Genomic DNA, 13302 nt, shown 5'->3' on the forward strand with positions numbered 1-13302 from the left:
GGCCATAGCTTGCCAACCCGTGATCGAGACCTTTATTGTAATTATTGACATGGTCAGGTTCAAATCTGCCAACTTGCTGTTTGTCTTCTATTTGTCCCATCTGTTCTTTGTTCCCATTTCCTTGTTTTTCCTCTCTTCTTTTGGATTTATTGAAATTTTTAAAATTCTTTTTTATGCCTGCTTCTAATTTATTAATTGTACTTTTTAAATTTTTATTTTATTTTTTAATTTTGATTTTAGAAAGAGGGGAAGGGAGGTAGAAAGAGAGGGCAAGAAACATCTATGTGAGAGAGAGAAACATCAGTCGGTTGCCTTCCATATGCACCCGGGGGTACTGGACCTGCAACCCAGGCATGTGCCCAGACTGGGAATTGAACCAGCAGTCTTTTGGTTCATGGGACAACATCCAACCAACTGAGCCACTCTGGCCCAGGCTTAATTATGCTTCTTTGTTTTATTTTTCTTAGCAGTTGTTCTGGGCTTACCATATGCATCTTTAATTATTACGAAGTACTTTCAAGTAACATTACGATACTTCACATCAGATGTAAGGCTCTTAAAACAGTAGACTTCCATAATTCCCTCCCATCCTTTGAGCTACTGTTGACATATTTTTACTTCTACTGATCTTGTGAACCCCACAATACATTTGATTTGTGAATGTGTGTGTGTGCGTGTGTGTGTTTACTTCAACAGTAAATGTCTTTTAGACAAATGTTTTAAATGAGGAATGTCTTTTATATTTCCTGGTGGTTATTCCTGGTGCTCTTCATGCCTTCATGTACATCCACTTTTTTCTACTATTTTCCTTTTACCTGAAGAACTTCCTTTAACATCTCTGGAAGTGCAGGTCTGCTAGCAATTAGTTCTCCAAGCTTTTGTTTGTATGAAAAATTCCTTAGTGCGTTTTCTTTGTTGAAGGATTTTTCTTCTGAATATGGAATTCTAGGTTGGTGGGGGTTTTGTTTGTTGGTTTGTTTTTGTTTTCTTTTTACCACACTGTCGCATTGTCTTCTGGCTTGCATACTTTCTGACAAGAAATCTACTTTCACTCTTATCTTTCTTTGTGTGTAATATATTTCTCCCTCATCCTGGCTGCTTTTTAGATTTTCTCTTTATCACTGGTTTTCAGTAATTGATTATAATGTGCCCTGTTGTGTTTTGTGTGCATACCTGTTTATTCTACTTGGGTTTATTGAGCTTCCTCGCACATTTGTAGTTTTCATCACATGTGAAAAACTTGGAGCCTTACTTTTTCAAACATATATATTTTTCTGTTATCTCCTTTCTCTCCTCTTTTTCTGGGACTCCAGCCACTTGTATTAGACCTCAGGCCACTTGGGCTTTATGCCCATTGTCAGTCATTTTTTTCCTTTTTATGCTTCGTTTTGGATAGATTCACTTGCTTTCTTGCAATTCCCTGTTCTTTTCTGCTGCAGTGTCTAATCTGTATAATCCCTTCCAGTAAAATTTTCCTCTTGGGTGTTGTATATTTCATCTCTAGAAGTCCCATTCACTTCTGTTTTATATCTTCTATTTCTCTCTGCATTATGTCCATGTTTTTCTTTATATCCTTGAGCATTAAGAACATATTTGTAATAACTGTTTAATGTCCTTCTCATTTCTGTCAATCTGAGTTGGTTTCAATTGAGTGATTTTATTCTTCATTATGCTAGGTTACAGTTTCCTGTGCTTTTGTATATGTGGTAAATTTTTTACTGGATGACATATATTGTGAATTTTACATTGTTTACGTTGTTGAATGTATCACTTCGAAGAGTCTGGGACTTTTTCTGGCAGTTAGTCAAATTACTTTTCGATTATTTCTATCTTTTCCAGGCCTGTTTTTTAGTTCTTTTAGGGCAGCTCTAGTGTAGCCTTTATTCTAGGGCTAAGCCGACTCTATTTCTAATGTGTTTTCCTTTTGGGTTTCTACTTAATGTCTCATGAATCCAATCAGATCTCTCTGGATAGAGGGAGCTCAAAAGGTTCCCAGCCCTGGGAATTGTTCTCTCTTTGAAAGTTGTTCTTGTCTGGCTGCTGGAGTTACAAATTGACATTCAGCCAAACACCCAAGGGGACCCCGTGCAGATTTCTGGAACCGTCTCTGTGCAGCTCTCCCCTTTGATATTCTATCCCACAAATGCCAGCCATCTTGGCCTTCCTGATTTGTGATCTCCATCTCTTCAACTCAGAGAGACTGCCAGACTGGGTCTTCCCTCCTTCCTGGCACTGCAGCATGGAAATTAAATCCAGCCAGCAGCCTTGGCAATGACAAAGTTCACTTTACTTTGTTTGTTTGTTTGTTTGTTTGCTTCCCTCAAGGATCACAGTCCTGTGATATCTGTTGTCCTATGTATTTAAATAGTTTCTTATATTCTGTCTAGTTTTCTAGTTTTTCTTGATGGGAAGATATTTCCAGACCATCTTGTTCTCCTGTATCTGGAAGCAGAAATCTCCAGAAGCAATATTTAAACCCAGAGAGTCTGGCTCCAGAATCTGTGCCCCCAGTCTCTCCACTAGTCAGCAGTTACTGAGCCTTCTAGATGCCAGGTCACTGATGGGGGCGCCACCAGGGGACCCATGGCCATGGGCAGGGTGGCTCCAGCCTGTAGCTCACCCCTCCCACCCCTCAGGTGGGCCTTCACCTTGATCATCATCTCCTCCTACACGGCCAACCTGGCCGCCTTCCTCACCGTGCAGCGCATGGAGGTGCCTGTGGAATCGGCTGACGACCTGGCAGACCAGACCAACATTGAGTACGGCACCATCCACGCTGGCTCCACCATGACCTTCTTCCAGGTGGGGCCCCCAGAGGCCCTCGGGCTTGGTGTCAGTACCCCAGCTGTGCCTAGCAGCTGCAGGGGGAGTGGGCGGTGCTGGGCAAGGCCTTCTGGGTCAGAGGAGCTGATTGTCATGAAAGTCAGGGAGGCTGGGGACCAGAAGACACACTCATACCCTCATGAGGAAGCCTGTTTTTGGGCTGGGGAAACTGGACTTCCGCCCAGGAATGGGGATGGGGAGACAGGTATGGGATCTAATGTCAGATTAGTGCTGGACACGCCAAATGGGGCCCAGGAGGCTGCTGGGGTCAGGCCTGGCAAAATGGACCAGCAGAGAAGGAAAGAAGGAGCTTGTCCATATGCATTTTGGGGTGATGAAAGGGAACCAGAAGGAAAGCAAGCCTGGCAAGATTTGATTAAGAAACCTCAGAGGCCTTGAATGCCAGAATAAGGCTGAGATTGAGCCCCCTTAAGTGGGGATGTAGGAACGGTTGAATGGTGACCCATTTAGAAGCTAGAGGTTCCCTTTGGGGCAGTTGGGGGTGGATGAGTGGTCGGGAGAGAAGGATGGAGTTGGGCAGGGGCCGCAGGCTGAAGGGCTAAGCAGGAACGGAGGAGGGGCTGAGTTCCCAGGTGGGAGACCATTGGAATGGCGTTGGGTGGTTGCTGAGCCATGGGCAGAGCCTGTGAGGTACCCGAAGGGAGGAGGGAACAAGAGTCTGGACCTCAGATCAAAGAGGGAGAGGCAGGGCAGGCATCAGGTGGTAGGGGCAGGGGTAATCATTCCCAGAAGATTCCCACAGGGCATGGACTTGGGTCTTCCCAAACCAGGCTGAGCCCCAGCTAGATTTGGGAGTTGAGCATCTGCTCCCAGGTTCTATGAGTAAGACCTGGGAGCACTGGGAAGACAGGGCTGGTGTCCAGCTGAGTCAGGCACTGGGATGAAAGATAGAAAAGGGCTAAAGAATAGACCATGGCCTCTTCTTCCAAGCTTTGGCCCTTGGGGTTCTCACTGGGCTGGCAGATGTGGGACAACTTGGACCTGGCCTTGAGCAGCCTGTCCTTCTGGTTTCCTCTCCATCTTCCTCTGGTCTCCTTGCTCCCTCTTGGGTTGAGGGAGACTTGCTGGAGGGCAGGTGACAGGGTTCAGGGGAAGGCCGGGAATGGAAAGCCCCTCACCTCTTCCCCTTGTGCCCATTCTGCCCAGAATTCACGGTATCAGACATACCAGCGGATGTGGAACTATATGCAGTCAAAGCAGCCCAGCGTGTTCGTCAAAAGCACGGAGGAGGGCATCGCCCGCGTCCTCAACTCCCGCTATGCCTTCCTGCTCGAGTCCACCATGAACGAGTACCACCGACGCCTCAACTGCAACCTCACCCAGATCGGGGGCCTCCTCGACACCAAGGGCTACGGCATCGGCATGCCGCTGGGTATGGTGGCAGCGCCACCGGGGTTCCCGACAAATACAAATCACCCCTCTCGCCCATATCCCAAGTTCTTGGCACTGGTAGATGCTCAACAAGTATCGTAGTGAATGAAGAAATGAGCACAGGAGAGGGCAAGCGTGGGTGTTTGGGGCCTAAGGATGGCTTAAGGGGAGGGGAGAGGTGGTCCAGCGTGGAGGAGAGGTGTGGCTGGGAGTCACTCACCCAGCAGGTCTGTCTGATGCCCAACTGTGTGCCCTGCTGGGTGTCAGGCCTGTGCTGGATACTGGGATAACAGTGGGGTGCTGCCAAGCTCCACCCGCCTGCCCTCCACTAGGGGCACGGACAGCAAACCAACAATGCACACAGCTTTATAATGTGATGTCGGGTGGTGACAACTGCTCTGAAGTAAATTAACCGGGGGGAGACTGGCAGGGAGTAGAGTGCTTCGTGTCATTTTAAAGTCAGTCAGAATCAATCCCCTGAGGACCCACCACGTGTGCAGAGCCCTGAGTGAATGGATAGAAGGAGCATTCCAGGCAGAGGCAAAGGTCCTAGGGTGAGATTGCCCTGAGAGGGTTCGAGGAGCAGTCAGGGGGCCAGTGTGATGGGAGCTGGGGCGGGGGGGTGGCGAGTAGTGCCGGAGAGCCCCAGGTGGCGGGGCCGGGGGCTGCGGGAGCTTGTAAGCCAGAAAAGGCCTTTATTTTCACAGTGCTGGATACCGCTGGAGAGTTTTAAGTGTGAGAGAGGCGTGATCTCTGATTCTGTTTCTGAAATGGACCCTCTGGCTGATGTGTGGAGAAGAGCCTGGGTGGGGGATGAGAGGAGGCTGCAGGGAGGAGACCATGACAAATGGGACATGTGTGTGGCCCAGCATGGTTGTCAGGGAGCAGTGATCAGACTCGGAGGTGGACGGTGGGACCCTGGGGGTGTGGCAGAGACAGGAGGGGGCCGGGGTCAGGGGGCGGTTAGCGTGTGGCGGGCAGGGCTCCGGGGCCCCAGTGACCAGTCCACCACCCCGCGTGCCGGTCCAGGCTCCCCGTTCCGGGATGAGATTACGCTGGCCATCCTGCAGCTTCAAGAGAACAACCGGCTGGAGATCCTGAAGCGCAAGTGGTGGGAGGGGGGCCGGTGCCCCAAGGAGGAGGACCATCGAGCTAAAGGTCAGCCACCCTGCATGCCGTGCCCTCCCGAGGACCCCTCAGAGCCCCTGTGCCCACACGGCCCGACCCCTGGCTCTCCCCTGACTCCCAGGTCTGGGCATGGAGAATATTGGTGGCATTTTTGTCGTGCTCATCTGTGGCCTCATCATTGCTGTCTTCGTGGCGGTCATGGAGTTCATATGGTCCACGCGGAGGTCAGCAGAGTCGGAAGAGGTGAGGAGGTTGGCACAGGGTATGGGAGGAGCAGTGGGACCCCAGGGGTGGAGGGGCATGAAGACTGTGGCGCCGGGGGCCTTATGAGAGGAGAGCAGGCGGCGAGGAGGGGCCAGGGAGCCAGGGAGATGAGGGCGGCTGGGAGAGACCAGGGGCAGAGGAGGCTGAAGAGAGAGAGCAGACAGATTGGGAGGAGAATCCATGGACATGAGGAGGACAGAGGCCAAGACAAAGATGCCAGGGGAAAGAATGGGAAGGGTGTGGGGAGAGGCAGGGGTGGTAAAGCAAGAAAAAACGAGAAGAGGCGATGAACATGCAGCGGAACGAGACTAGAAGCAACAGACTTGCCATCCGGTCTCACGCTATGTTAAGGCCTCCAGTGCTACCCAGCCTGACCTGCTCCTCCTGCCAGACCCATCCGTGCCTCTGCACTCCTACATGGCTCCCACCTTCCCCTCTCACTGGCAGCCCCCAACCCCTCCTTCCGCTCCTCACTTTTAGCTAATGACCTTACTTCTACTCCCCTGAGAAAAGCAGGAGTCAGGAGAGCGTGCAGAGCTCCACCTCCACGTCTAGCTGCCTCCTGCTTTCTCCACTCACCCTGGTGCTTACTCCATGAAGGCACAGGCGCCCAGCTAAGGCACCTCCACCTGGCCCCATCTCCCCTACTCTCGCCTTCCCCAGGACGTCCCTCGGTAGCGCTCTCCTTGCTGCCACACTGCCAGTGTCCTCTCTTTACTGGATCAGGGCCGGCAGCATACAAATGTGCTGTCGTTTCTCCCATGTTCAAAAACTTCTCTCAACCCCCTTTCCCCTCCCAGACACCACCCCATCGCCCTGCTTCCCTGACAGCCTTGTTGTTCCTATTTCCTCTCCTCCCATTCACTCTTGGATACACTCCAGTCCAGCTGCTGTCCCCACCTCTCTACTGAAGCCACTCTTGTCACCAGTGACCTCCATGTCCAAAATCCAGTGCCTGAGACTCGGGCTTCATCACGTGAGGTGGTGATAGACTTCACCTCTGCCCATCATTCTGTCTCCAAAACTCACTCTTCCCCATGCCCGCCTCATTTTCCGCCTCCCTCCCTGGCCACTGCTTCGTGGGGACTCTTGTGCTCCAACCTGGAATTCTCTCTCCTCTCCTTGGTGATCCCATCCCAGCCACATGGTTTGTAAGACCATCTCTATGCTGAGGGCTTCTGTACTGGTTGTCTAGTGCCATGTGATTAATTGTCTCCACATTTAGCAGTTTAAAACAGCAAACATATCAGCTCACAGTTTCTGTGGGTCAGGAATCTGGGAACAGCTTAGCTGGGCAGTTCTGGCTGCCCAGTGTCTCTGGCAAGGTCATGGTCATGATGTCGGCTGAAGGCTCAACTGGGGCTGGAGGAGCCACTTCTAGAATGGCTCACTGTCTCAGCGTGTTCCTGTGGGATTTTAATTTACGGAGGTGGCCGAGTGATGACACGGAGAGACCAATGCCACTGAAAGAATTTATTACTTACGTTTCCCAAGAGGAGGGGCTGCCATGCCACACAGGGCCACGTGGGGGAAACACCAGGTTTGGGCAGGAGCAGAAGGAGCGAGGGGGGAAGCCTAGGCCAGAGCCTTTATGGGAGTTTCTGCAGGAAAGACAAGGCAGGGTAGGGGAAGCAGCTTACCACTGGCTAGTTGGGTAATGTCAATAGGCTTCAATAGGCTCTGGGTCAGAGGAGTGGTCTCTAGTTGCCTGGTACCAGGCCCCAGGTGATTTAGGCAGCTTGGCATGTGAGAGACGTGGATGAAGGTGGTGGTTGGGGTGTAGACTTGGGATTGGTTGGTTTGCATATGGAAGGTGGGCCCTTAGCCCTTTGCTGTCTCTAAGAATTGGCTCCCCCTGGAAGGGGCAATCTATCCCTGGTCAGCAAAATTTTAAAGATGTCAAAACATCCTAAGATACAGAATATAAAGAACATGGTTCATACACTCATTCACATGGCAGCTGGCAGGAGGCCTCAGTACCTGGCACAGGGACTTCTCCGCAAGGCCGTGTGTGTGTCCCTGCCATGCCAGCCGACTTCCCTGATTGAGAAATCAAGAGTGAGCCAGGTGGAGGCCAACGTGTCAGCTGGCCTGTATGCACTTGGTGTTGGTCATACAGCATCTCTGATCCAAGGGCAGAGGGACTTACACAAGGGTGGGAGTACCTGAAGAGAGATCTTGGAGGCTGCCTAGCATAGCCCCCGAATGTGTACCTCACAGGACCTCTCCCCAAACCCAGGGTTTGGAAATGCAGCTCAGTACTCGACATCTCCACATGGATGTCTGACAGGTAGCGCAGGTGTCCACACGGAGCTCCTGCTCGCCCATCAGGCAACACCATCATTCTGGCTGCTCAGGCCAAATTACGGGGAGTCACCCTTCGCTCCTCCCTCTCTCACACTCTCTGTCTGCTCTCTTGGTAAATCCTGTTGACACTACCTTTAAAACACTATACCCAGGATCCAACCCCTTCTGACCGCCTTAGCGCCCTCAGCGTCTCCCTGCTCTCGCCCTTGGCCTCCCTACAGTCTGTTCTCAACACAGTTCCAGGGTGAGGTTCTGTGAGAGCAAGGATCCCCTGCTTTACACTCTCCACTGGCTGCCGTCTGACTCAGAGCAAAAGCCAAATCCTTACGGTGTCCTCTGGCCTCCCATGAGCTGGCCCCGGCTGCTCCTCTGACCTTATCCCCTTCTCCCCCTTTCTCATGGTCCCTGAGCGCGCCTCAGCACCCCTGCCTCAGCACCTTGGTCCTGCGGAGCTGTCTGCCTGCTGCCACCTCGGCTCCACGGGGCACTGGAAGGTCGTCTTCTCCCTGAGTTTTCCCCAACTATCCCTTATTGAAATTCAGCATCACTTTCCGTCCGCCCGCATGTCCCACCTGCCTGGAGGATTTTCTTTCTCCACAAAGCACTCCTCACAAGCTCCCCTACTACCTGCATTTGCACATCTGTGTGGTGGGTGGTTTTGTTTTTGCTTCCAGGCACTGTAATATAACCTCCTGTTTGGTTCCCTGCTGTATCCTCAGGGCCCAGAACAGTGCCTGGCACACAGAAGGTGCTAAACAAATATGTCCCCCAATAACGACTGCATGGATCAGAGGCAGGAGATGGAAAATACACAGGAGGGGAGAGACTATAGACAGTCAGAAAATTTAGAGTGAAAAGACAAGAGAAGGGAGAGCGAAGGGCAGGTTCAGGAAGAAAGCCACGTAATAACAGACAGGGGAGAGACAGGCGCTGAGAAGTGGAGAGGTGAGGCAGGAAGAGGACGGGAGGCAAAAGAACCGGGAGGCGAGAGAAAGGCGAAAGGATGGGTGGGGGCAGAGGAGAAGGGAGGCGGGGCAGGTAGAGCAGGGGGTGTGGAGAAGGGCGGGGAAAGGCGGGGGGGGGGGGGAGAGGGGAAAAACTGGGGTGGGGGAGATGAGAGACCAACACGAGCCAGGCGAGGGGATGACGGGGAATCTCCCGGGCCGGCGAGGTAACCCCCGCTCGCTGCCCGCAGGTGTCCGTGTGCCAGGAGATGCTGCAGGAGCTGCGGCACGCGGTGTCCTGCCGCAAGACGTCGCGCTCCCGCCGGCGCCGGCGCCCGGGGGGCCCGAGCCGGGCCCTGCTGTCGCTGCGCGCCGTCCGCGAGATGCGCCTCAGCAACGGCAAGCTCTACTCGGCCGGCGCCGGCGGGGACTCGGGCGGCGCGCACGGGGGTCCCCAGCGCCTCCTGGATGACCCGGGGCCGCCTGGAGTGTCCCGGCCCCTCACCTCTACCCCCTGCACCCACGTGCGTGTCTGCCAGGAGTGCCGGCGCATCCAGGCGCTGCGGACCTCTGGGGCCGGCGCGCCCCCGCGTGGACTGGGCGCCCCCGCCGAGGCCACCAGTCCTCCCCGGCCGCGGCCCGGCCCTCCCGGCCCCCGAGAGCTCGCTGAGCACGAGTGACCACGGGCGAGGCCGGACAGGCATGTGGACTGGCCGCAGGGACGGGCCACCCCGGACCCCCGGCCGTCCCCGCCTCCACAGCGAGCAAGAGACAGGACTTGCGCCGCGGCGGGCCGGACGCCAAGATTTTGCCTTGGATTCCTGATGAAGTCTGAGGCTCGGCTCTGGAGCCTGCCTGCGCCCCCTAGTGGATTCGCCAGAGGGTGCCGCGGACCGCGCTCGCTGCCCCCCCTGCGGATGGGAGGAGCGCAGGAACCGGGGCTTCCAGGGGCCGGGGACTACGGGGCTCTTCCCGGGAGCGGAGAGCAGTCCGCTGGGAGAACCCCATCCTGGGGCTGCTCAGGCTCCCAAGAATTGACACAGCTCCCCACTTCTGGAGGAGGGCCTCTGGGCAGATGGGTGTCCCCTGGCGCCCCTCGCCTCTTTTTTCTCTCTTTTTTGGGGGGAGAAACTTCGGAATTTCTATGAGACCTCCCCCTGACACACCCCAGTCCCGTTGGAATAAAAAAAAGAGAACAAAACCCCCAAACGGGATACCCCAATCTTATTTCCTGGGGGTGTGAGGGCATTAAAAGCATGGACCCCGCAGGGAGTCTGCTGAGAACCCCAGACTGGATGGTCACTTTCGCACTCACCACCCTCGGCCCTGCCCACGACCAGCAGGCCAGCCCAGGTCGCGGAGGCTGGCCCCTCTCCACCGACCTTCTCTCAGGACAGAAGGAGGCTGCGACAAAGACCCTGAGACAGATGGAGAGAGGTGCCGGCATCTGAAGAGGCGGAGACACCAGGAAACACAGACACAGAAAGACAGAAGCCAGACGGGGCTGGAGTGGGGAGGACGAGTGAACCGTTTAGTGTGGCGGTGCCTGGGTGGCCTGTGTGGTGGCAAGTGTGTGCCTGGGCAGGGGTGATTTGGCGACTTTGTAATCAAGTGCATATGTGTGTGTACGTACATCCATGAGGTCATCTTCGAATGTCTGTGACTGCGACCCTGCCTTTCTGCTGAAAATCTACCTCCCCAGCCCCTAAGAGAGGAAGCGAGAAATCACTGTAGAGAGGGAGAAGGGTGGGTCTGCTTTCTGTCCTGGCCTCCCCCTAGCCTGCTGGAGGTTTCTGTGGAAACCGCAGCTGAGAAAGGACGAGTGAAGGTCACACAGTGAGAGCCAAAACGAGGCCGAGGAGAGAGGGAGAGATGGAGAGGTGGGGAGAGACGCAGAGCAGGAAGAGACCGAGATGGGTGAGAGACAATGAGGGAGGGCAGAGAGAGAGAAGGAAAGGGAGTGAAGGGCAAAGAGGGGGAGAGACCGAGGGAGTGTGTGGTTATGAGGGGAAAGGATGAGATAGAATAGAGAAGTGCACAAGAGAAAGGGGCAGAGGGAGAAACATAAAGCGGGAAAGGTAAGACACCTGGGAGTTAGGGCTGAGAAAAGCAGGGAGTGGGGCGGAGCAGACAGGTGAGAGACAGGAAGCCACAGAAAACTAGACAGTGATGGGAGGGGGCTGGAGCGGTGAGCAAAGCCAAACTGGCTGCACCGGGAAGAGAAGCTGGGTCAGCCCCTGTGGCCCGTGGCCCAGAGCAGGGAGCTGTCCGTTCAGCACCGGCCTGGCCACTGCATTGCCCGGTCTTCCCTGCAGGGCCTGCCTGACTCGATGGTCTTTGGGTGCGCCACACCCCAGGAGACCTGCCCGTCACACAGCACCCCCAATCTCCATCCAGCCCCTTCTGTGTCTCAGACACTTGCCATGTGTGTGCCCCTCAGGGATAGGTGTGGGGGTGAGCTTGTGTCTGTCTCAGTGTCCCTTGTCTCCACCTCTCTTTTACAAACTCAAATGGATGTCTCTGTCCTTGGCCATACTGTCAGTCTGCTGAGTGACTAGAATATAATTGCAGACATTTTGGTCTCTCCCCGTCTCGGTCCCAATGTCACACTGCTGATCTTCCCTGGGATTTCTCCCCATTTCTGAGTCTCCCCTTCCCCATTTCTGCTCTGAGTCTCTCCCCAGACTTTCTCTCTGAGTCTCTCCAGTTTGCTGAACATGTCTCTGCCTGGCTATCTGTATCCCTGTCACCTTCACTGAGTACCTCTGTTTCTCTGTCTCCCTTCATTTGTTCTTTGTGTTTTGCCTGTCTCTCTCTCTCTGTCCATCTGTGTCTGCCTCCTCCTGGTTCTGGACTGTGTATCCATTTCTGCTCTTATGTGTCTCTCTGTCTCTCGTGCTGAGTTCCCCTGTCACTGTCCATCCCTGTGACCTTCTTCAGTCTCCCCCAGCTTCCGCAGAGCCTCTTGCTGGGAGCACGATGCACAGTCATCAGTCTCACCAGGCTTGTGTCTGAGGGGGGGAGTGCATGTTCAGGGTAGGGTGTGGGGGACCAAGGTCTTTCTGAGCTCAGCTGGAGAGCAGGAGGAGAGAGCTTAGAGTCTCCTGAGATCCAGACCCCCCCCCCCCAGGCCTCTCTGTGCCTCAGTCCCCATCCTCATGGTCCAGGCTCACCTCTGCAGGCACAGGTGCCAGGAGAGGGAAGGGATATGTTGACAGGCCCTCCCTCCCTCCGCCTGGAAGGGGGTAGAGTTGGGGAGAGGGGTCTTGGGGCAAACCACCTGGTTTAGAAGATGTGGTTCTCCCCTCTTCCCCAGTCTCCATGGAGACAGGCCAGGTCTGCAGGCCCAGCCTCCTTTGCTGCATATTTGGCCTTCCTGTTACCATGGCAACAGGGACAGCAGAGAGGGAAGGGGATGGGTCAGAGTACAGGATTGGGCTGAGGTTCTGGGTGCTGGGGGAAACCAAAGAACTGATCCCCTGCCTCCTTCTACTCTCTGGCCCTGTCTCCCTGTCCATGCCCATCTCTCCGTGGCTCTGAATCTCTGTCTCAGTTCCTGTGTCTCTCACTCTGGCCTCCAGCTTTCAGATGTTTCCCTGACCAGGTCCCTAACCTTCCCCACCCATCACCCATACACCAAGCTCACACCGTGCCCCTTGCCTGTGTCCACCCCACCCCCGACGACCTCTCCCATAAGTGCAGAGGAGACCCGCATTCTGAGAAAGCTACAGGGACAGGTTCTCTCTTGCTCTTTGCTCTTTCTACGCTCCCGAGGGAGAGTCTGGAATGTTCCTCATAGAGCAAAGGTGTGGGGTGGAAGACCATGACTCCTCGGGTTCCAGTGTGTGGCTGGTGGAATGTTGTGTGTATGTGGTCAGCCTGGGGTGCGGGTGCTGGCTGTGTCTATGTGCATACACATAAGAAGATGGGGTGTGTGTGGCATATAGGTGGGGGTATTGGGGTATGTTTGGAGGTACAACAAAGGTGTATGTAATAGCACCCCAATAGCTGATGTGTACAGCATGGGAGTGTGTGGGATGGCATTGTGTGATGTTTCTGTGAATTTCTGTGCCACGTGTGAGTCCATGAGCACCTTTTTGTCTGTCATTAACAATTAGCAATCATAATTTGTCAATTTTGCCCTGTGGGCCTTTGCCCATGTCCAAAGTCTGTATATTGTGTGCTCATGCATCAGAGTCCACAAAGTGCCCTGCGGTGTGTGGAGGCGGCATGAGGCTTGTGGTGTGCAATGGTGCTGAGTGTAGATGTGTGTTGGTTCTTAGCTCCATGGGTTGCACAGTTTTGGGTCTCTGCGTGAGATGGAACAAGGCCAGGTATGGTAGAGTGCGTGACGTGCGTGTCTTGGATGTAGTGTTCTCAGGGTGAGTGTTAATCTACATGGCACTTTGTGACTGTGATTCTGTTGTGGCGTGATGGGGTGTGT

General features: G+C 54.2%; 1 protein-coding gene across 1 annotated transcript in view; it reads left to right on the top strand.

The window, feature by feature from the left end:
• The window catches only part of GRIK5 (glutamate ionotropic receptor kainate type subunit 5), a 51656-nt gene extending 41600 nt beyond the window's left edge, over positions 1–10056 (top strand). Inside the window, exons 16-20 of the mRNA XM_054579510.1 lie at positions 2637–2802; positions 3991–4216; positions 5245–5373; positions 5465–5586; positions 9110–10056. Of these exons, the coding sequence (XP_054435485.1) occupies positions 2637–2802; positions 3991–4216; positions 5245–5373; positions 5465–5586; positions 9110–9538 (1072 nt within the window). The 3' untranslated portion in view covers positions 9539–10056. The remainder of the gene's footprint in view (positions 1–2636; positions 2803–3990; positions 4217–5244; positions 5374–5464; positions 5587–9109) is intronic.
• The last annotated feature ends 3246 nt before the right edge of the window (positions 10057–13302 follow it).

The sequence above is a fragment of the Pteronotus mesoamericanus genome, unplaced genomic scaffold (assembly GCF_021234165.1).
Source record: "Pteronotus mesoamericanus isolate MK-2021 breed Mesoamerican mustached bat unplaced genomic scaffold, CSHL_Meso_final contig_538, whole genome shotgun sequence".
NCBI lineage: Eukaryota > Metazoa > Chordata > Mammalia > Chiroptera > Mormoopidae > Pteronotus > Pteronotus mesoamericanus.